We start from the raw sequence: 24,154 nt of genomic DNA on the forward strand, positions 1-24,154 counted from the left end.
CCATAAATAGAAGACACCTTTGTGAGAACAACAGTGACCTTAAGTTTTATTTCCTTGGATTACCTACAGCCAAGTGAGCCTCTGTCTCCTCAGGGAGATGAAGGCAGAACCGCCCGACCCTCGGCCCTCACGTCCGCTTCCTTGTACGGCAGCATGCCCTCTCCTCTCTAAAAGCTAGGTTTGGAGGGATGGCAGCACATCCGCTCACCAGTGTGTTCATCTACAGTGGCTACTGAGAAAACTGTGCTGCTAATTATTTTAAATGTATGAGATGCTGCAGGTGGGCTGGTTAGAAGAAACTGGTTTCCTTTTTCACTTTCTTCTGGACTTAGTGGCACGTCAGTAGGAAGCTGATCTCTTCTTCAACAAAGCAACTCCTTTAAGGATTCCTAAGCATTGCTCAGTGACTCCTAATAATGGTTCCATTCAGGTTTTAGATTTATTATATCTTTGAGGCAGAACTAAAATAAGAGATAGCTAGATTTTTTTAAAAAATACTGAGGATTGAACCTGGGCCGCTTTACCATTGAGTGACACTCTCAGTCCCCCTTTGTGCTATTTTATTTTGAGACAGGGTCTTGCTAAGTTGCCATGGCTGGGCTCGAACCATCCTGAGCCTTCTGAGTCACTGAAATTACAAATGTGCACCACTACACCCAGTGAGACAGCTAGACTTTATAAGGCACACTCTATGTCCAGAGAAGTCCAGAACAGCCCCAGGGAAGGGGAAAGGACATCATGCACAAGACAGCAGAACTTTCACGGCTCTTGGCATTTTTTTTCTTTCTTTGCGGTACTGGGGATGAAACCCAGGGGACATTCTACCTTCAAGCTACACCCCTAGTCCTATTTTTTATTCTTTATTTGGAAACAGGATCTCACTAAGTTGTGGAGGGCCTCACTAAGTAGCCGAGGCTGGCCATGAACCCAGATCATTCTGTATCAGCCTCCCAAATGCTGGAATTACAAGCATGCACCCCCATGCCCGGCTCCAGCTCTTGGCATTTAGTCAAGTGTCAAAATTATTATTGCTGCTTCTTTTGTTTATGTCCAGTCGCTTTCTCTTTGGGTGATCAAAGATAAGGACAGAAGACTCTTGATTTTTGAAGGTCTGGGGACACATATACAAACTTTTCCATAAATTTCAGTGGGTTTATGGAATCCACTCTGAGGTTTCATTAAAAACTCCTATGTTAAATAAAAATAAATACTTACAAAATATAATTTTATTTGCTATAGCTTAACACTGGTTTTGCTTTTAAGTGAAAAGAGGCTCAGGAAGATGTCAACATCTTTTGGCTTACAGAGGATAAAAGGCCCTAAGACCTAAAGAGCTTTGGTTGTATCACACATCTATTTAGTGTGAGCAAAGTGTATCCTTGTCCCTGTAAGTGGAAGAAAGCTATTTTTTGGTGCATATTATATAACTAGAAAATCCATCACACAGTACAGAATTTTGTAAGCAAACAAAAAACTTAAGATGAAAATATTAGAATTACATGACTAGCTCTCTTTTTAAGAAAGTTCAAATAATATTATGTCAATATATAAAGATATTACTATCAATTCCACTAACATGAATGGGGATGAAAAAATAGGTCTGACAGTAGAATAAAATACACCAAAACTGTGTGCATTTATTCTTGAATTACACTGAATCTCACTATCATGTGCAATTGCAATCAACTAATAAAAGAGTTTTTTTTTTTTTTTTAAATGAAATGCTCCTATCTCTCTGAGAAATAGTCCAACTGCCTCTTTGGGTTAAATGCCCCCAGTGGGCGCCATTTTCCTTGTGTGTGCTGCTCGCCTACAAGGGCTCTGCAGAGGCCTGTGCTTGCCTTGAAGCCAGTCAGAACAGGAAGCTCAGCTCCCGTCCCCTCTTAGCTGATCAACCCAGATGAGTTCTTTCCCTCACTCTGTAGTTCAGTGTCAGTCAGGGCTCGGGCTTGCTGCTGCCTTAGTTCATTATCTGTGCAATTTACAATTCTCTCTCACAAAGACCCCTAAAGAAGATCCCTTTATTCCTATCAGATTCTAAGTTTTTCTCCTTAAAAAAAAAAAAAAAAAAAAAGAGGAAACCTTGAATAGAAAACAAGACAATTTAAGGTCAACTCAAGATCCACGCCTTTATTCTGTATGAAAGGCTTGAGAACCATTTAACTTAAGCTAGGCATGGTGCAGCACGTCTGTCACCCCAGTACTTGGAGGCTGAGACTGGAGGATCGCAGGTTTGCATAGAGTCCTTAGCCACAAAACTAGTTACTTCATACTCTCAGTGAGAAACTTGTCTTAAAATCCTGGTTCTACTCTTTACCATAGTAGAAACCTGATACTCTTAGTGACCTCCAGTATCTGCAGCTTTAAATGCTATAAACAATACTTATACTTGCCATATATTACCAAGATTAAATAATTGTTTTGAAATAGATTTTAAAAGGATATTGTATGTTATTACTGACTGTATGAGTTACTTAGAGGCTCATCACTAGAAGTGAGCTGATGCCAGGCTTTATATCACCAGCATGACAGAGACTTCCTGCTGACTCAAGTGTGGTGTTTAACCCACACAGAAGAAAGGAAGCGCTGGGAATTCGAGAAAAGAAATTCTGTCCCACCAAGATTTCTCCCTATGTGAAATGTAACAGGACCCATGGATGGTTGATTTTTTATTTTATTTTATTTTTTTGTAGTATGGGGTTCCTGGAAACCCTTCTACTTCCGGGCTACACTCCCAGACCTATTTTATAATTTTTTAAAATTTGGAAACAGGGTCTCTTAAGCCAGCGTGGCTGGCTTCGAACCTGCGCAATCCTCCTGTCTCTGCCTCCCAAGCGCAGGGATTACAAGCGTGCGTCACCACGCCTGGCTGGATGGTTGATTTTAATGAGCGAGTCAATCTCCTGTGGTGGCTACTTAAAGGTACTATTTATGGTCAGCCTCAGTCTAACTTAGAACAGGAAAGCTTGTTTCCTATGTTGCCCAGCCTAGACTCTAGCACTGACTCTGCTTTTGTTCCTTGACACTCGGCTTTTCTGGTGGTGTGATCTAAAACTAGACGCCTGAGGTCTACGTCTACACTCAAGTTCCTCAGCTCATGCTTTGATCATAAGACATTTCCCTTCAGGAGCAAGACACTCAGAGTGGCTGTGCAGGGAAAAGCCTACCAAGTGCTGTGTGCATGTGTATCACTATTATGACGAACTGCATTATGATCTGAGATTACAGTGCACCCATAAAAGTATTTAAAAAAACAAAGAGTGGCTCTATTAAAGACTACATAAAACTACTACTCAACCAAGTCTAACACCAGAAGAATTATCTACCAATTGTTGTTTGGGGGACTTTTCATATATTATTATTATTATCTTCATTAATGGATGAGCCATTTAGGTACAGATTCATTAAGAAACTTTTTCAGAGTAGATGGAACCTTGGGTTGCCTGGTTCCAGAGTCCAAGACCTTAACTACTATCAGCTCTCTTTAACAAATATTAGAACAAGCTGAATTAGGGCTTACATACCACTAATCTTTGGCATCCTTGTTAGATTTTTTTTTTTACTACAAATACAAAATGAAGCAATTACTATTTAACTAGCGATGTGACTGTTTTAGAAGAAATCTGTTTTAGAAGAAAAGACACATAACTTCTAAGCTCTTAGAATATACCTAAAAACATTGATGAAGAGAGCAAAGAAAGGACTGATAAGAGAAAATTCCATTTACTAATAAAATTGAGATTATAGTCTTTACCTGTGAAGTGGAATTTTACTGATTCTGGAAGACCTGAAAAAGTGAAAGACAAAATCAGTATACTAAATATTTTGGGATCAGAGACATAAGGGGAAGCTACTAAAATAAGGAGGAGGTTAGAAGAGTTTTAACCTAAATTATGCTGATTTAAGAAAAGATCAGTAGGTCACTTGCTATTATGTCAAATTCAATGATGCCAGCATTAATTTCAAGTAGCAGAAAGAACCACATAGTAGAATAATTTTATTCCCTTAGAGTGATTTATAATACATCCATTCAGATCCCATTTTATCAGTACATAAAATCCTACAAATTGGTGAATGTGGGTGATGTCATATATCAATGACAATGCTCTCAGGTGGGTCAATTTTATTGTAGAGTTGAGTGATGCTGAGGATGGTGATTTATACACTCTGTGTGAGAGATTTATCTTGTGGCATTTAGCCCGTAGATTATAGAGGACAGGACTCTGCTCTCTCAGAAGAGACTCTAGGCAAGTGTAACAGATTTGGAAATTACTTCAACCACCACTGACATGTTTTCTTTTCCTCTAATCCCAGGACATCTTGAGTTTCTTGTAAAGCAGGTCTTATAAAATAGGGGCTAGAGAACCATGAACATTTTCATGGGCTATTAGCTCCCCAGTTACTATAACACAAGGGTTGCAACGTAGAGAGAAGGCCTCTCCCTAGCCTTGGAGATTTTCAAACTAATCGAGGTGTTAACCATTTTCTGGACAATTGAACTTATATTAAATAATGGCAAATATCACTTTATGTGTTTACCATAATCAACAACAAAACTCTAAGGTTATTTAACTCATGTTCATTTACCATAGAAATCACCAGCTGTTCTGTTTGAATATATCTACTATATAAAAGTAATTCTCTATATCCATTGTGTTATGTGGTACATGCATCTTAAGAGATCATAAAGGAACAGACTTCAAGATTTTTAGGGTAACCCAAAGGCATAGAAATATTTGGGACTAAAACTTGGACCTGATCTCCAGTCAGCAGCTTTGCCTACCTGACCAAGAAAAGAGATGAGGTGGACAGGTTTAGGGCTACCGTGGTTTAGTAGAAAGACATACACAGGCTTTAATGAAAAACTCAATTATATTTCTACTCACTCTTTAAAAAGGTGTCTTTCACCAAACCTTGGTGTTAATCCAAGAAGGTCACCTGCATTCTCTGTCCTTTCATGAGGCTGGGGGCCCTCCCATTGAGTGCCCTCACTCACATACCCGGCTTCCTGGCCTCTTTTTCAGGGGCATGCATATTACTGCAGTCCAAGTCCCTTATCCAAGCCTTGACCTATATTTTAAAAGCTCCTGCACCCCTTCTGCTCTTGGGGTGAAGATCTGGCCTGTGTCTCATCCCTACACACTGACCCTCCACATTACAGGAGCGCTGACTTCTTTTAATCCCCAGAACATCATGCTCTCTCTTTCACCAGGGGCTCTGCAATGAGAGTTTGTGCCTTTCTTTCAGGAACACTTTCCCCACTGTCCCTACATATACCAGTAACCTCTTTAGCATCTACCCATCCTTCTCCTCCTAGTACCTTTCTGGGCCAGCCTCCATTGAGCCCTTAGTCAAGCTCAGTCTTGCTATGTCTAATTCCACCATGGAACATTCTTCTTCCTTTTCAGAGTCCGTTCTCAGTGTGCAATTCATCATTCCAATTGCCTCCACACCTAGATCCCCAAGCAGGCCCAGAGCAGCTCCATGACTGTCCACAGAGGTCTCACTCAGTGACTGGCACCAGGGGACATGAAATTACAGTGCACTCAATGTTCACCTTAATGGATGAATTAATAGGAAAAAACAGATGGACTTGAGCTGAAGGCTCGCAGTGGATTACGGATGGCAAGCTACTTTTGAAGAGCTGTAAAGCAGGGTCACTGAGCTGCCCAGGGCACCAGGGAAAGAGGTGGGGAGAGGTGGAGGTGAGGAATCACAGGGAGCAGTGGAGAAGAGAGCCGTACCAGCAAAGGAGAAGGCCATGAGCTCCTGGAGGTGCGGGGCCGCAGAAGGAGGGCGGTACATGATTTTCCCCTGGTTAATATCTTCCTGTGTGAAATATTGGATGGGAGAGTGAGGCTGGTCCCTGTGCTCGATGATACCTGGGGAGAAAGAGACCAGCATGAGCATAAGCAGTTACCCTCAAGGCTGGCGGGATGGCCATGCTCACCGATAGGAGGAGTCTTTTATCCTCAGGAGTGATTGCTCTCAGGTTGTTCTTGGTGTACTAGTCTCCATTTATTCAAGAAAAGGAGGAATCAAAAGCCCCAAATGACTAGAACTCATGGAACATGAGCCACAGTAAGATGCAAACTACTGCGTCTGATGTAGCTGAGACCACACAGTCTTCCAGAAGCCACAGACATGGTAGAATTGCTGTGTTTATGAAATTCCCAGTTGGGTTTCAATTAAAAAATCAAGTCTCTCTTTCAGAGACGTGCACAGACTGGTCTGATGAGGCTATAAAGTTATTTTTCTTAGTCTTCACTCTTTTCTTCAGAAACTCCTTAGTCTCTGTGCTGATCTTTGGCAACAGGAAAATGAATCTTGATTATGCTAAGAACTAAATTTTCAGCTCTTACTTGGCATGTGATCAGCGCTTTAGGGGCTGTGGGTTTGCCTGACATTCATAAATCTGCAGGTACAGAACTGACACTGTGATCACCTTTCAGTCTTAATCACTCTTTAAAAGGAGGGCACATGTGTGGCTTGGTGCCGAGCTAATTCAACTTTGAAGATGCCAAGACTGATGGCCAATCTCCAGAAGACAGCCCAGGCTGCTGGTCTCAAAGAACTCTTACTGTAGGGAGACCTCTATTATAATTTAGCAGGTTAAGAAAGGGGAGGATGAGCCAGGTATGGTGGTGCATGCCTGTAATCTCAGTAACTTGGGAGGCTAAAGATAAGAGGCCAGCCTACAAAAAAATTATAAAGATTCTGTTTCAAAATTAAAAGGTCTGAGAGTATAGCTCAGAAGTAGAATGCCCTTGATTTTAATCCCTAGTTTCTCCTAAAAAAAAGGGGGGGAGGGGGGGAGAATTACCTTTACTAAATGCCTTTGGATTTTCATCAAAAGAGTAATTTGGTAATGGAAGAGGCTTTCTTCTGGGGCAGTGGGTAGTGTTGGGAGGTGGGAGCAGAACTGTGTTAACAGAAGCTGTTTCCTTTCTGTGAGGGATGATACACCTCCGTCAGGCAAAGGCTTATTAGTTGAGACCATTGTTAAGAGCTTGACATGCTGGGGAATGATGGCAGCCCACCTCTCCTCTGACTGCAGTTCTACATTTCCATGTTCCCCTGTGGGAGGGGGAGTGACTTATCCAACTGGGAAAGGAACTTAATACCCCTTTGGGCTCTAAAAGACCTTCTTGTCCTTAGCACCTACTCAATTTGGCCTGGTTGCCCCCATCCTGGCTGGCTCTGTTCCTACAGGCCATGGCTCTGTGTGTCTGTGGCTGGTTCCACCTGTATGTGGGAGAGAGTGCTCAATCTAGTGGCACGGTGTGCTCCAGTCCTGCTCTGTCCCAGGCAAAGTCAACATACTCTGCTATCCTCTCTCTCTCTCTCTCTCTCTCTCTCTCTCTCTCTCTCTCTCTCTCTCTCTCAGTTTTAAACTAGAGAACAGGAGCACGGGGGATGAATAATCATTATTCTTAAACACCTCAACAAGTATCTCGTTGTATACAAGCAGCCAAAATTACAAAGTTTGTTTTATTAATTGATTGATTTGGGTACTGGGGATTAAACCCAAGGGCATTCTACCTCTGAGCTACACCCTAAGCCCTTTTTAGTTTGAAATAGTCTTTCTAAGTCTTTCAGAAATTGTCTTTCTGAGGGTCTTGCTAAGTTGCTGAGGCTGACCTCAAGCCTGTGATCCTACTGTCTCAGCCTCCCAAGTAGTGAGATTACAGGTGTGTGCCACCACACCTGGCCAAATCTACAGTGTTTTTAAAGACTTGTCCACAACTAGAAGACAAGAGCATCACTCAAAAGGTCATCTACCAAATGCCTTACCTTGGTTTGGATGTAGAGGTAGAGTGATATTGTATATGATCTTTCCACTGGACTTCTCAGAGGTCACAAAGGACAGAGAATGAGGCTGAATGACAGTCAAGCCATCTTCTCGAGCCTGAACCAAGTTAAGAAGAAAGGAAAATGGTTTGATGAAAAAAAAAAAATCAATGTTTTGATGAAAAAAAAAACAGAGACAAAAGGAGAGGGGGGATAGAAAAGAAATATGGGGGGAAAATAAAAGAAAAAAGAGAAGGAAGGAAAAAAGTGAAAATTTAAAATCTTATTAAAAATTCACTCTGGTCATTAAATTAGTCACATTTAGCAAAATTTCCTCCAGGGTTTCAAAACTGGAATCTGGTTTCAGGCTCAGTAAGCTCTCTTCAGGTTGCCTTATTCTTTGAGTCTTCTCTCCTGCCCTGAGCTTGATACCAGTGCACGCTGCACGGGTTCAGTATGATTATTTTTCTCCAGGTGGAGTTTACACTGGAACATGTTGGGAAGCAAGGCACCAGAGCTGGCTGTGCTGTGACTCACAGCTGGCTCCACATCTCTGCTCCTTGAACTTAATGGGCTAATGTTGAATCTGGTAAGAAGTTCTGAGGACTCAGCTGCAAGGTTTAAGCTCTGGCTTAGGAGGTTCTTAAGAGCATTGCTCCGACCCTCGCTTTGCTAACAGGAACTCTGATGCTTTCTGGGGAAACACGATGTTTTTCCGTTTCAAAGCGCTAAAGATGAACCCACCTCAAACACCAGAAGAGCCTCACTATTTGCCTTCAGAGCTGCATGTTTACCTAAGCTTAGAAAAATAGCCAACATTTCTCTCTGTTTCCATTCTACTATTCAGAAGAACTAGATACTGCTTTGCTTTTCTAGCTTTCAGAACAAAATTGTAACACTGAAATTAAGTGGAAGTCGCAAGGGAGGCAAAATCCAGCAAAGAACTGTAAGACCAGGCACCTTTAATTAATTGGCATCTTCTGGCAAGGTCTGCTGATCAATATTGTGTGTGTGCGGGGTGGGGGATATTGGTCAGCAGAGTCACGCTGGAGAGAGGACCCGAGGGGATTTAAGTAGCCAGGGTCTTGGGGGTGGGGGGTAGTGAGATGAGAGAATGCCAGTCCTCTCGCGATATCTGGAGTCTGCCCCTCCTCTGCTTCTGGCTTCTGGGGCCTTCTGTCCCAGTTGCAGGGTCCTATGAGGGGGGGGCACCCAACCTACCAACAATGACTGAATCAGGCCATGTCAGTCAGAGGCTGATGTGTATATAGTTTTCACGCTCCTGTGTACATCCTCTACCCACCAATAGGGACAACACTGAAAATCAAAAAGGGAACCATTCAGACTCCCAGGACTTGGCATGACAGTGTGGACAGAAGAAACTGGAAACCAGTATAAGCACCAGCCTTTGCTTGGGTCATACATGCTGTTTTAAAACAGAACAAAAATATCCTGCTTGTCGCAGGCTTTGCCTCACTGACTCTTGAAGGTCAGTTAGAGTTTGACATGCTCTTCTGCTCTTTGAAGCTCTGCTGCTTTTAGAAGGAATTTCCCCATTTAGGAAAGGATTAAGTGGGGTGCAGTCATTCTCCTAGAGGAGGGAGTGGTGTTCTTCCCTTTAACCATGAAAAGATTGAAGGCTGCAGTTGCTTCCTAATTGTCCCCAAGGCATACTTGTCCCGGGGAGAGGCAGCATCTGCAGGTTAGGACAGTCCCCTTACAGTAAAGAGTCATATTTCAGGCCCTTGCTCAGGTCTGGAATGTAATGAGCTCGGAAAATTAGAATTATGAATAGCAGCTGGTCTCCTGCCCTAAAATAAAACAAGTAAGGGCAACAAATTAAAAATATATGCCCTACATAAGGTGTTTACAGCCTATCCATGTGTATACACACACACACACACACACACACACACACACACACACACACACGGACACAGATACATGGACAAAAATACAGGCTTAGTAGCTTATTCAGTGCCATTTGCCATTTCTAATCTCAAACCATTATAATGACTGAAAATTTTCATAGTGTTATGGAATACTTTAAAAAATCTAGACATCCCTAAAATGATAATGTTATAAGAAGAGAGAATTATCATGGACATAGGCCTATGAAAAAAGAAAATTATGTTCCTGCCAAGACAACAAATATTCTGTTCTAGAATTTATGAATTTATGGATACTTTTTTTCCCCTACTAATAGAAATAGAGTCTGGATAGAAAAAGTGAGGACTTTGTTCCATGAAGAAAGCAATATTGAGGTGGAGATATATAAAAACAGAATCAATTTTAATACTGGCTGTTTGGAGTGTTCAATATTTATCAATTAAACATAGAAAGAAATGAGAGGTTAAACTTCATGGAAATCATTACACAAGACATTTTTAATAATGTTCTCTGCCAACAAAAGGAGATCACAGAATAATGATTTTCATTATACCCATATTACCTCTGAATATATACAGGCTCCAAATCTTTCTCCCACCTCCTCTGACACACTCTGCTCACAGCCAGTCTCTCCCTGGGGTCCCCGCAATGGCCTCCCGATTGCGCTCTCCCCTCCCTCAGGTCTACTCCAGGACAGTAGCCAATGTGATGCTTTTATCAAGGACACTGGACCTCTGCTCAGCGCTTGGCAATGGCTGCATCTCAGAGCAAAAGCCATGATATTAAGATGACCCACGAGCCCTTTGTGATCTAAGTCCCCAATGCGCACACACATGAACACACACACACACACACACACACACACACACACACAAGTACATACATACAGATGTACAAATACCCCCCACACACGTGCACACATCCCACACCTGCAAATTCACATCTATTTTTCTCACATTCACTCACTGTGCTTCAGCACACCCTTTATAAAGATATCTCGAGTCCCCCTGCCTCCCCCCTTTTTCCTGATCTCAATGAGGTCCCTCCATATTTTCAGAAACGGTCTAATTGGCCACTGTGTCTCTAAATCTCTTTTTCCCCTCATCAGATTTACCATTTAACTGTACAGTGTAGCAGTGGTAACTGCATGCACAGTGCTGTACACCACAGATATCTAGAACTTTTCCATGCTGCAAAACTAAAACTCTATATCTATTGGAAAGCTTCCCTTTTCTCCCTCTCCCACACCCCTTGTGCCTCTGGAAACTTCCATTCGACTCTCTTTTTCTAAGAGTCCGGCTACTTCTAGATGCCTCACCTAAGCCCACGCAGATCTGTCACTTCTGAATGGGCTTGTTTCACTTAGGATGATGTCAAGATCCATCCATCCATGTCGTAACATGTGATGGGACTGCCTTCTTTTTAAGATTGAATATATCAAATTTACAATTTGAATAATATCAAATTGTATTGATTGAGCAATATTAAATATATATAAATTATATGTTTAATTCATACATCACATTTTATTTGCCCATTTGTCTGTCAGTGGACTTTTTATTTTTTTGTGATACTAGGGATTTCTACCTCTGATCTATACTCTCTGTTCTTTTCTTTTTCTTTTTCTTTTTTTTTTTTTTTTTGGTACTGAGAATGGAACCCAAGGGCATGGCACCTCTGAACTACACCCCCAGTCCAATTTTTTTTAGTATTTTCACTTTTGAAACAGGGTCTCATTGAGTTGCAAAGGGCCTCGCTAAGTAGCTGAGGCTGTCCATGAACCGCAATCCTCCAGTCTCTGCCTCCCGAATGCTGGAATTACAAGCATGTGTGATCTTTTCATTTTTCTTTTTCTATTTATTTATTTATTTTTTATTTTTTTTATTTATTTATTTTTTTGGTGGTACTGGGGTTCCTGGAAGCCCTTCTACCTCCGGGCTACACTCCCAGACCTCTTTTTACATTTTATATTTGGAAACAGGGTCTCCTAAGCCAGCGCGCGCGGCTGGCTTCGAACCTGCGCGATCCTCCTGTCTCTGCCTCCCAAGCGTGGGGATTACAAGCTTGCGCCACCACGCCCGGCCATCTTTTTCTTTTTTTAAACAGGGTCTCATTAGATTGCTGAGAGCCTCACTAACTTGCTATGGTTGTCCTCAAACCTGTAATCCAATCTTCTTGTCTTAACCTCCCAGATACTGGGATTTCAGGTGTGCACTAGTACACCAGCCTGTCAATGGACTTTGAGGACATTTAGGTCACTCCCATCTCTTGGCCTTTGTGAATAATGCTACAATGAATGTGGTAGTGCAAGTATCTCTTTAAGATCTCCCCATCCCTTAGCCCTTACTGCCACTGAATGGGGTTCCCCAACCTTTCTTGTTCTAGGGACTGTGATAGTCCATTTGGTTGTTTGTTTGTTTTTTTGTTTGTTTTACGGTACTGGGGATGGAACCCAGGGACATTCTACCTCCAAGCTACACACCCAGTCCTATCTCTTATTCTTTATTTTGAAACAGGGTCTCATTGAGTTACAAAGGGCCTCACTAAGTAGTTGAGGCTGTCCATGAACCGTGATCCTCCTGTCTCAGCCTTCCAAATACTGAGACATTTGTGTGCCACCATGACCGGCAGTCCATTTGTTTTCTGTGTAGCCTCCATCCAACGTGTTCTCTACCCTGTAGCCACATGCTCCTCCAAAACTGATCATTAATAATCTGACCATGGCAGGTTTCTGCTATAAATCCTTTGACACCGACAGTCTCTGAGGACAAAATGGGAACTTCTTTTACACCTAGGGATTTATGCTCCAGCCAACCAAACTACTAATAATTCCTCAAATATGATATGTTCTCTTGTAACTATCTTTTCTATGTGCTGGTCCTGTTGCCTGGGATAAATTCCCTCTTACCCCCTCCATGTCCCTTGTTTTTAGTCTAGACCAGTGGTTTTTTGAGTGTGGTGATCTGAGCAGCATCACTTGGGAGGTCATTTTAAAATGAATATTTGTGTGTGTGTGTGTGTGTGTGTGTGTGTGTGTGTGTGTGTAGGGAGGGGGTATTGGGTATTGAAGCAGGGACATTCTACCTCTGACCTAGATCTCCAGCACTTTTTTATTTTCTATTTTGAAATAACTATGTTTGCTGAGGGCCTCACTAAGTTACTGACATTGGCCTTGAACTTGGGATTTTCCTGTCTCAGCCTCCCAAGTACTGGGATCACAGGCATGCACCACCATGCCTGGCTTGAAATGCAGATTATTGACTCTACCCTAGATCAGCTAACTAGAAATTCTGGAGTAGGCTCCAATAATCTGTGTTGTAACAAACTTTATGTTTAACTTTAACACAGGCTTAGGCTTGAGGTCTCAAGAACTCTGATCTTAAGATAATTTACACCCAATCTGCTCAGTTCTTCTCCTAGAGGAAGCCATCCACGACCCTCTCCCATGCCCCGCTGCACTCTGTGCCCTTCCATTCGTTCCCTCAACACTGCTCTGACCCAGCATTGATCACTGTACTGTCACTGCTCATTTGCCTGTCTCCTCTTTCAGACTTAGAGTTCCTTGAGAACAGAGACTGTGTTTTAAGGTCATTGAATCTCCAATGCCTTCCATAGCACTCGACATAAAGTGGGAGCTCAAAAGTGTTTATGTTTACACATCAAGGGCCATGTGCAGGCACGTCCCTATCACTCAGAACTTCACTATGATGTGAGACCGCAATGCACCACTAAAGATCATATTTTAAAACAGTGTTGATGAGTGAATGACTGGATGAATGGGGAGGTCGACTTCTACTTTTAAGAACCTATACGAATATACCATGTATATACTTTACACATGTATTCAAATGTATTTGTCAAATGTGTATAAAATTTTGTATTTAGGTAAGTCCAAATCACTTAAATGAAAATGCATTTTTATTACAAATTACAAGGAGGTCCCTACAATAATGGCCCTAATTTGTGTCAAAAGAAACATAATCTATATGCTTTAAGTAACATAAAAGGTTAATAAATCTCATTTTATAGAAAACATTTTTTTTTGTACTGGTGATTAAATCCAGGGGTATTCTATCTTCAAGCCATACCTCCCACTCCTTTTCTTTAATTTTCTATTTTGAAATAGGGCCTTGCTAAGTTGTTGAGGGTCTTGCTATGTTTCTGGGACTGGCCTTGAACCTGTGATCCTCCTGTCTTCGTCTCTTAAATATTGGGATTACAGGCATGTATCACCACACACAGCCAGTAAACTAACTTTTGAGTTAAGTCTAAGTTTCAGCTGGACAGCAATTTGCAAACATGCAAATTGGTATTTTAAGGGTTAAGCAACCTGAAAAGTCTCTTCAGAGGCCACAGCAGAACAGCAACATCTTCATGGCTCCTGGCCCATTCCTCCCCACCCCACGCACACACACTCAAAATAATACTGCATTAGCATTTGGCAAGAAATGTGTATGCACATTTTTCTTTACAGTTTAGAGAAAATTCTGGTCCAAGTTCCTCCAGTCAGAATGATGAATTATGGACTTTATAGTGCTGCTGAATTATGATTTCTTTAAATTATGGTTTACGGTGGAAATGCCAATACCAGCTATTCATTAAAAACTTTCTATTTTCCCCTTTATGTCTCTGTCATGCCCCAGACCCATAATTTCTGAAACTATCGCCGCTGTCTTTGTTGTGGCTCAAGGCTGATATGCGACTTTGAGTATAATTATGTGGGTGCTAACTAAGACATGGATCCATCATATTAATTTACGAGGACATGCATACTTGTGGCTGTCTGGAATAGGGGATGTGGCGTTCCGCGTACCCTATACACAGGGTTACAGTGGAGTTCCTATTGGTCTGCACTGTGCTTCATGGGCTAACTTAGGTGGCACCTTTCTTCTGCTCTTTCTTTACACCATATCTTTCACACACAGCACACAAAGCCTTCTCTAGCTGGTACCATGACCTCCCCATTCCCACTCCACCTCCTGTATCTTCCTAATTTCTTCAGTCTGATTCGAATATTTGCAATTTTCCAGCAGTCCTATGCTTTCTTGCCCCTTGGTCTTTCGGGTGCCCTTTACCATCAGCTCTCCATTCCACCCAACCTGTCTCCAAATTTTCACTTGGAACATCCATCGCTAACTGATCTCTCTGAATTCAGCATTGATATCGCCTTCTCCAGGAAACTTATAGTACAAGGAATACGTTGGTCTGTGTGTGTGTGTGTGTGTGTGTGTGTGTGTGTGTGTGTGTGTGTGTGGTACTGGGGATGGAACCTAGGGGCATTCTTCCTCTGAGCTACACCCCCAGCCCTATTTTTTTTATTATTTTGAAATAGGGTCCCACTGAGCTGCAAAGAACCTCACTAGGTAGTAGCTGAGGCTGTCCACAAACCGCGATCCTCCTCTCTCAGCCTCCCAAATGCTGGGATTATAAGCGTGCACCAACACTCTCGGCACAAGGAATACTTCTAATAGGGTTTTTAAAAAGTGGATAATAGCCGGGCGTGGTGGCACATGCTTGTAATCCCCGCGCTTGGGAGGTGGAGACAGGAGGATAGCGCAGGTTCGAAGTCAGCCACGCTGGCTTAAGAGATCCTGTTTCCAAATTTTAAAAAAAGGTATAAAATATGTCTGGGAGTGTAGTCCAGAGGTAGAAGGGCTTCCAGGAACCCCAGTACCACCAAAAAAAAAAAAAAAAAAAAAAAAAGTTGATAACAGTTTCTCCAACTAGGTGGTGCTATAACTAGCTGAACAATAATCCTCAAATGGTCCTCAAATGGTATTGATGTGAAATGTCTATTTAGTTCACTTGCCCGGTTTTTGATTGGGTTATTTGTTTTCTTACTGCTGACTTTTTGAGTTCTCTGTGTATTCTAGATATAAATCCTCTATTGGAGGAATAGTTGGAAAAAAATTTTTCCTATTCTCTCGGCTCTCTTTTGAGGTTCTTTAGAATTGCCTTTACTATACAGAAGCTCTTTAGTTTAATGCAATACCAGGTATTAATCGGTCTTTTAGTTTCTTGTGCCTTTGGGGTCTCATTGAGAATGTTTTTTACCTCTGCCTATGTGTGGGAGTGAAATGGCTAATAAATGTATTAAAAAATGCTCAACATCATTAGCAATCAGGGAGATGCAAATCAAAACTACCCTGAGATTTTACCTAATTCCAACTAGAATGGCAATCTTAAAAACACAAGAAGTGGGAGAAGTGGGAACTCTACCACATTGTTGGCGGGATTGCAAATTTCTGCAACCACTTTGGAAAACAGTATGGAGAATCCTCAGAAGAATGTGAATGAACTTACCATATGATCCAACAAATACCACTTCTGGGTATCTACCCAAAAATGGAAACCAAACTACCAAACTAATTCATGCATACCTATGTTCATAGCCTCACAGTTCACCATTGCCAAACTACGGAAGCAGCCAAGATGTCCATCAACAAATGAATGGATTACAAAACTAAGGGATATATACACAATGAAATTTTACTCAGCCATCGAGGAGAAAAAAATTACCTTATTTACAGGGAAATGGATGGCACTGGAGAATATTTTGCTAAGTGAGATTAATCAGTCACAAAATCTAAGAAATTGATGCTCTCTTGAATATGCAGAAGCTAGGGAGATAAAGGGTCATAGGAGGAACTCGAGATGAAGGAGGAGAAACCATAGATGAGCAAATAGGGAGGTCTAGCTGGGGGTGATGGGAGGCGGGAAGAGGGAAACTCTCTAATGTACATGATGTACATTCATAAACATATCAAAATCAATCATTAAGCCCAACATGAGAAGGAGGAAGGGGAGGGAATGGGGAGGGAATTGGAGAAGGGCTAAATAAGTGATGTGTGTATATGCCTCTACCATCTTGTATTCCATTAAGATTTATGTCTGCAATGCACCAATAAAATAAATAAATAAGTAAAAATGATGTTGATGACATGAATATAGTGCTAAAATTTCTTCCAAGTACTCAAAAAGAGGCCCTGCTGCTATCTGGGATGCTGTATAAAGACTTTGCCAAAGAATGGAATGTCAAGATGGGGGCCAGGTAATCTTCCTTTATCTCTAGGAATTTTATCTCTAGGAATTTTAGTTTTCCTTTTTTGTGTTCCAAATTAATGAGAAACCTGTTTTCAGGGCTGCCATTGTTGGCCCTGGGGCCTGTGTTCTGGGCCAAACATTTACTCATACAAAACAAGGACACCGTGTGCCATGTGCCTCTTCCAAGTGAAAACCACAAGCTCTTCCACTCAACTCACTGTCATATGGAGAGATGTTCCCAGAGAGAGTTTAGGTGCCTCAGGCGTCTGTGGTAAGATGGCAATGTTGAACACACGGCTCTCCAGGTGGGGATGGGCATCAGTGGCCCTGGACACCTGAAACACAACATCATCCTGGTGAGCCTCTGTCTTCTGCTGGCGGAGGATATTCTCATGTGTTTAGTCCTCCCTTCTTTAAGCCAACTGTCTTTGAATTCTGCATGCTCCTACAATACAATTTTCATTCTGCTCTTCATATTTTATTATTAATCACTTATCGATTATAAAAAGACATATAAGCATTTTAGGCAATTCTGAAAACTCAGGAAAGTATAATTAAGAAATAAAAACTCATCTAGAATTTCATTAGCTGCAAAGAGTGGTTACTAATATATTGAGGCATTTCAGTTAATCCTTTTTCCCGTGCAGAAATATCTACATTTACACACAATTGTATATTCTCATTTTTATGATATAATCATACTTTTTTGAAGTATGATATTATAAGTGTGTAACATATGATTTCTATTCTATTCTTTCATCTTTACTTAGCATAGATATCTATATCTAGACCATCAAGGACAAATCTCAGCTTCATCAATGCAGAACAAGTCTAATAACATTTATACTTCAGATAGCAGCCATAAAATAAAGTTTTTCTTGCTTCAAAAATGCTGAAAAATTATGCTTTTCCTGGGTAGCTTCCTGCTTTCTCTCAGAGCCACTGAGCTTCTGCTCCCTTAAACTCTCCTGTCTCTGCACCATTTGCGCCACTTTAGTCTTGTCACAAGAACTGCTAAGTCCTGCTTGGCCACATGTAGCCACATCCATTCCATATGATGAGAGGCAGGGAGGGTCCTGCAAATTGTGAGACAGAAGGCAGGAACAGCAGTTACAACCAACAGAAAAACTGTCTTCTTAAGTCTGTCTGGATCATATCTCGGACCTGGGATCCAGTTTCAGAACACCTGTGTATCTTCAAGGAGACGTCTCATAATTTTTGTTATAACTAGTATTAATAACAATAGCTATAATTTGATGATCACCTAGCACAGGCTTAACACTGTACTACCTGCTTTTAAAAAGGTATCTTCTTATTATTCTCTGTTTTACAGATGAAAAAAACTGGAGATCAAAAATAAAAGCAACATGTAAGTCACAAATCTAATAAGTGGAAGAGTTTAGCTAAGTCAGTTGGGTTTGTAATCTTTCCACTGGTCAAGATGACTTACATTGGGAGCGTAAGAACATTTAAGAAGCAGGAAATATGTTATCCTATCTCTTAAGGAGAAAAAACAAGGCATTGGGTAGGTAGTAAAACTGGGAATATTTGCTAAGCAAGTGAGTCAGTCTGGTTTCCAATTAAAGACTGGTAGTGAAATAAGTTTGTTTTTTTTTTTCCAAACTCTGTCCCCTAAGGCTATGTCAAGGTGATCTGAATATACCAAAACTGGGGCCATTTCCTACACAAAACAGGACTGTGAATGTGCATGCTTTCTTCTCACTAGAACATCTCTATTTTTAAATGCAAGTACATTACCTAAATCCCAAGTCTTACACGGAAAGTAACAGATGGGATGCATTGATGGCTCATGACAGCACATCAACATTAAAATGGAATTAAAGCTATACAACTCATTATATTGCACTTTCTGCTTTAAGGGGGAAAATGAAGAAAAAAAGAATCATTAGGACAGCATCTTTTTTGGTTTAAAATACTTTAGGGACACTAAAATGATAAATGGGAAAAGTTGCTAACCATTTATTTTAGCATGTGGCTATAGTATCTGTGCATTTCAAATCAAAATATGAGGCAAGCCTATAAAACAACAAGACCTTAAAAAACAAACACACCAAAACTTTTATGTCTAGGAAAACATAATCTCAAAGAGTTGTTTCATATTCACAGTAAAGATGCTGTCAGTGTTCAAAATACATTTTTTGGAATGCTTTCAGAGGGAGTTCACAAATCACATAAGAAAGCCAAGCTCATTACTTCATAATTACTCCTCATTTTAGTAAAAAATAATAATAATTACCACTCTTTTTTCTTACCAAATCTGATTCTGAATGACTTTTGGCTATTTTGGTATATTTTGAAATCTACTCCAAAGAATGATACGTCATTATTGAGAATATTCAAAAGAATATTTTACACACTTTGAAAGTATTTTCAAATACAGCTCTAAACATTTTTTTTGCAAAAAGTGTGGAGACTCTCCAGGGAGAGAGCCATTTTCTGAGGAATGATATTTAGTTGGATAAGTTACACTGTAGGGTGTTTTTTTAATTAGTAACTTTTAGTCTGTTATTTTTAATATTTTATATAGCCATGTAGTAATAAACTATCAAAAGCAAAAACCTCAAATATTATTTTCAGCAGGTGCTCAGAATCCCCTTCCAGAAAAATGCTCTATTTTAACAACATTCTTTCTCCTGACCCTGTAAGGAAAAAGGTAGATCCCTGAATCCTAGTTTGCTGCAGTGACTTCTTCTGATTGAGGTCTTTGCCTCCCTTCCAACACATTCTCTTATGACTGCTGCAGTCCCTAGGTGCTAAAAAATGAAAAGTTAATCGGTGCCAAAAGCACACCGCATTTGGTCACACACTGGACATTCCATGCTATAATCTCGTTTTAATGGTTTCTGGATTTATTTCAACTGACTCTTTGGAAAAACACATCTTTTACACAATACAAATTAGGCTATGAAGATGTACACAACAAGCATCAGAAGCAAAATGGATAGTAATTTTAACAAGGTGAGCTATCATGGTTAGTTTATTCCCAACTGGATTCTTAGACAAAAGAAAGACCTCAAGACTTCTGGGTGACACTGCTTTGGCTAATCACCAGGAATGTATAGATTTCGTCTGACAATTTACTAAATTCTTCTCTGTGTCCCTGCTTAAACATTCTTATTCAAAATTCCTTATTTCATTGCATTTTGGTTTAATTCTTTATTTCTAAATTGAACTTGCCAGAGGTTTGACTAATTTTATTGGTGTTTTCAAGGAATCGGGTTTTGTACTCATTCATCATTTCCAGCATTTTGTAATTAACCGATTCCTCTGCTTATCTGTATGAATTACTCCCTCTTGCTTTCCTTAGGTTTCCCTTGAGGTTCTCTATCTTCTTGAGTTAAATATTTACTTCATTTATTTTTGTGCTTTCCTGCTTAATAAGTAGCGCTACCATCAACTTTCTTTCAAGTATAATTTTGTCCACATCACTTAATTTTTTGATAAGTTATTTCTCCTCATCAATATTTCTTAATAGTATACTGTTTTGATTTCTTTAAGATGTAGTAGTTATGAAGGCATTTAAAATATTCTAAGTTTATTAATACCTAACATATTCATAATGGCCAGAGAATGTACCCAGCATAATTCCCCATTCTTTAATTTACTGCAGGTCTCCATATGATCTAGCATCTTATCAATTTTTATAAATGGTATTAACAAACCCTTGTGTAGTGCTTACTATTTTGATAGGCAGTATTCTAAATGCTAGTTAATTAACATATTAACGACATCTTCTCCATATTTCTATTTCACAGACAGTGAAACTGAAGCCCCAGGATGTTGTCCACGTAATTTGCCTAAAGATTTGTAGCTAATAAGAGGCAGAACTCAACCCAAACCTTTTGAGTTTGGCTGTAAGTCCACAGTATTATCATAAGATGGTGAATGTTCCAAGAACACTTAAAAAAGGGTTTTTTTTTCCCCTTCCATAAAGTGTCTTTGCAGTGTGTGTGTGTGTGTGTGTGTGTGTGTGTGTGTGTGTGTGTGTTATTTGGAAACAGGGTCTCACTAAATTGCTGAGAGCTTAAGTAGCTGAGGCTGGTTTCAAGCCTGCACAATCCTCCTGTCTCAGTCTCCCAAGTACTGGGATTACAAACATGCGTCACCACACCTAGCATAAGTGTGACTACAGTTTTAAGAATTTTTTGGAACCCTTTGGCATTACTTAAAATAAATTTGTTGTTGTTGGTGGTGGTGGTGGTGACGACGCTCAAGACACCCATGCATCTGAATAGAGTTTAAAAGCTCTTAATGCTAGCAATTACATTTTGCTTCCCCCAAATATGGTTTCCAGATAGTTGTAAAAAATTGCCCACATTGTGTATAAATAACAGTGATGACATTTATCAGACTTCAGGAGAGTCAGGAAGCAGAGGGTACCTGGAAGCTGAAGGCATCGCTCTGGGTGGAGGCTCCTGAGTGCCGGTACCACAGGATGCCTTCATCGATGTCCTGCTGGGTGAAGGAGCTGGTGGGGGTTGCCATCCTCCCATCAGGTAGGTGCTGTCCCTCCTCTGCAGGACTGTCTGCAGGCATGTTCACCAGAAGGACCACCTCACCTAGGAGAGCACAGGCCCGCAGTTGTAGTTAGTGAGGGACTCTGGGGAAAGGAATCAGAGGCCTTCTCCTTTCCTATCATTATTTTTATTTACTTATTATTTTATTGGTGCATCTATCAACATTTTTTAACCGAAGAGAAATTATCAGCCAGGCATGGTGGCCAACACCTGTAATTCAAGTACTTGGGAGGCTGAGACAGGAGGATCACAGGTACAAGGTCAGTCTCAGCAACATAGTGAGACCAGTAACTTAGACTCTGTTTCAAGATAAGAAATGAAATTGTTTTGTAGGTCTATCGCGGAGGTAGAATACCTCTGGGTTCAATCTCTATTACAAAAAGAAAAAGAAATAAAGAAAAGGAAAGAAAAAAAGAAATGAATTTTTTCTTTTGTTTTCTTCTTCTTTAATACTCAGATTAAACCCAGAGCCATACTCCTTATCTTTATCTAAGATGAAGGAAAGAATATGCCTCCACCATCTTGTATCCTATTAAGATGTATGACTACAATGTACCAATAAAAAAATTTAAAAAAGAAAGTATCTTAACAAAGAGCTCACGTATCACTGAGTTCACCTGTAGACCCAGAATTCCCAGTTTTTTAGCTAGAAGATACAGGTCATTCAAGGGCAATTCATGTATAAAGTTGCTGACTTGTATATATTAAAATTATAGAAGGAGACTCAAATAGTATAAGCTGTAATCAAACACTCAAATACTAGGCATTGAATGGATTCATTTATATATATACAATTTTATATGCAACAGAAATTGTTTTCTAACCAGAAATTTTGGGGTAAAAACACAATGAAAAAATAGTAAAAAATCAATGATAGCTATTATTGGGAGATTCTGTTCAATGAAAATATTAATAGCTAAGGCTAGAAAACATATGGCAGGCACTGCTGTCTATGTAGTGATTCAACTCACCTCCACCACTTTCAACTGTGTGAACTTACTTAAACTCCATTAAGTCTCTGTTGTACATTTGTAAAATGAGACAGGTTAAGCATCTATAATCTAAAAACCAAAATCTGAAATGCTCCAAGTTCCAACATGATGCCACAGTGGAAAATTCCACACCACATCTCCTATTACGGATCATAACCAAGATGCAGGCACATTGAAAATACTGTATAAAATTACTTTCAGGCTATGTGTGGAAGGTATATATGAAACAAAATTAAATTTTGGGTTTAGTCTTGAGTTCCATCCCAAAGATATCTCATTATATACATGCAAATGTCAAAAAATCCCCCTCTGATTTTTTTTTGAAAGCTGAAATACTTATGGATTAAAGCATTTCAAATAAGGGCTATTCAACCTGTAGTATATCCTTCATGAGCACTTTAAAAGAATTTCGGTCACATTCTTAGTGTTATTTCTATTTAAAACTTCTAACTGATGTTATCATTGTACAGAAGTTATTTAGGGTTAGAGAAGCTCAGTAATTTGTTGGAGGTCACACAAGTGGTAAGGAGATGAGTAGGGATTTGAATCTGAAGCTCATACTCTTGGCCACGAGCGATCTTAATCATTATTGTTTTGTGTACATGCATCAGTATTTACCCTGCTAAATAACTGGTCATGTTTTCTCATCCTTCATTAGTATTTTTCTTTTTTTCTTTTTTGCGGTGCTGGGGATGGAACCCAGTACCTTGCACATGTTAAGTAACCATTCTATCACTGAGCTCCTACCCTGGTCCTCCATCATTCTTTAAACTTTAGTTGAGCTGAAGCAAGAAAATCTAAATTTAAACACCACCAATAAGTTTTTACTGCATGTTATTCACCTGAAGCTACTGTTATCTTAAAGTGAGATCACAAATATAGAGGTGTTATAAAAACAATTAAAATTTCACAAGAATATGCCTTCCAGTGAAGACCAAACTGAAAAATGAATGAACTGTTAAAAACAAGCTACATTCTCTTGAAAATGCACCTAACAATAAGTCTGAAAGAAGCTACCTTATCACTTTGATGGTGAGAGAAAGAAAAAATTGATGGTGTGTGTGTGTGTGTGTGTGTGTGTGTGTGTGTGTGTGTGTGTGTGTGCATACATGAGGGTGTGAACCAGAGGGGGGGGGAGAGACTGTGTCTATTTATCTATTTTTAAAATCTTTTGTGGGAGAATATCTAGATCTTACTATATTAGAAATTTTGAGCAACTGACAGCACTTTTTGTTTCCAAAATTGGTAGCACATTTTAGTTACCCTGGATGAATCTATTTCCTTACCCAAGGCACTCATTCTAATATTTATATGTACTAAATTCAAGCTAAAAATGAGCATAATATCCTAGGTGGTAATGGAATACTGAAACGAAAGGAAGGCGTCACTGTTCTTTATATAATCATGTGCAGAATACCAACTCATTCTAGTTTTCTTCTTGTGTTATTTCTCACTGGTACCTAAGTCAAAGATTTTATTACAAATCTCTCTCAGTCCATAAGATGCTGTTAGTAGACATGGCTTCCCAGAAGCTGGATTGTTTATTAGTGTGAGTAAAGTTGGAAAATATTCAGAAAGGAAATATTCATAAAAGTGTGAAGAGAAGAATAGAAAATATTCAACTGTTGATTTCCTAGATATTTTCCTTCGAAATGTAAATGGTCTAGAGCACGGTTTCTCTGATGGTGTAATGATAGCTTTGTAAGTTAGTTTCATGTGGCGCTGGGAACTCTGTATAAGGTGGCCATAAGGGGCAGCAAGCAGCCTGACCTACCCACTTGCACTCTATTAGTATGGAACAATTTCCTTTTTTTTTTTTTTTTAAATCTTGTGCATCCTGACCAAGAAATAACTTTGATTATGATCAATGTATTATGTCAAAATGTAGGCTAGTTAAAC

At 40.0% G+C, this 24,154-nt stretch overlaps 1 protein-coding gene across 1 annotated transcript in view; it reads right to left on the reverse strand.

Moving 5' to 3' along the window:
- The window catches only part of FRAS1 (Fraser extracellular matrix complex subunit 1), a gene marked incomplete at its 3' end in the record, with an annotated part of 480,497 nt that overhangs the window by 116,163 nt on the left and 340,180 nt on the right, over positions 1–24,154 (reverse strand). Inside the window, exons 31-35 of the mRNA XM_080697854.1 lie at positions 21,127–21,305; positions 16,944–17,060; positions 7,795–7,909; positions 5,745–5,882; positions 3,755–3,787 (exon numbers count right to left, since the gene is read on the reverse strand). Coding sequence (XP_080553980.1) covers positions 3,755–3,787; positions 5,745–5,882; positions 7,795–7,909; positions 16,944–17,060; positions 21,127–21,305 — 582 coding nt within the window. The remainder of the gene's footprint in view (positions 1–3,754; positions 3,788–5,744; positions 5,883–7,794; positions 7,910–16,943; positions 17,061–21,126; positions 21,306–24,154) is intronic.

Source organism: Muscardinus avellanarius, assembly GCF_963383645.1.
Source record: "Muscardinus avellanarius genome assembly, chromosome: 6".
Taxonomy (NCBI): Eukaryota; Metazoa; Chordata; class Mammalia; order Rodentia; family Gliridae; genus Muscardinus; species Muscardinus avellanarius.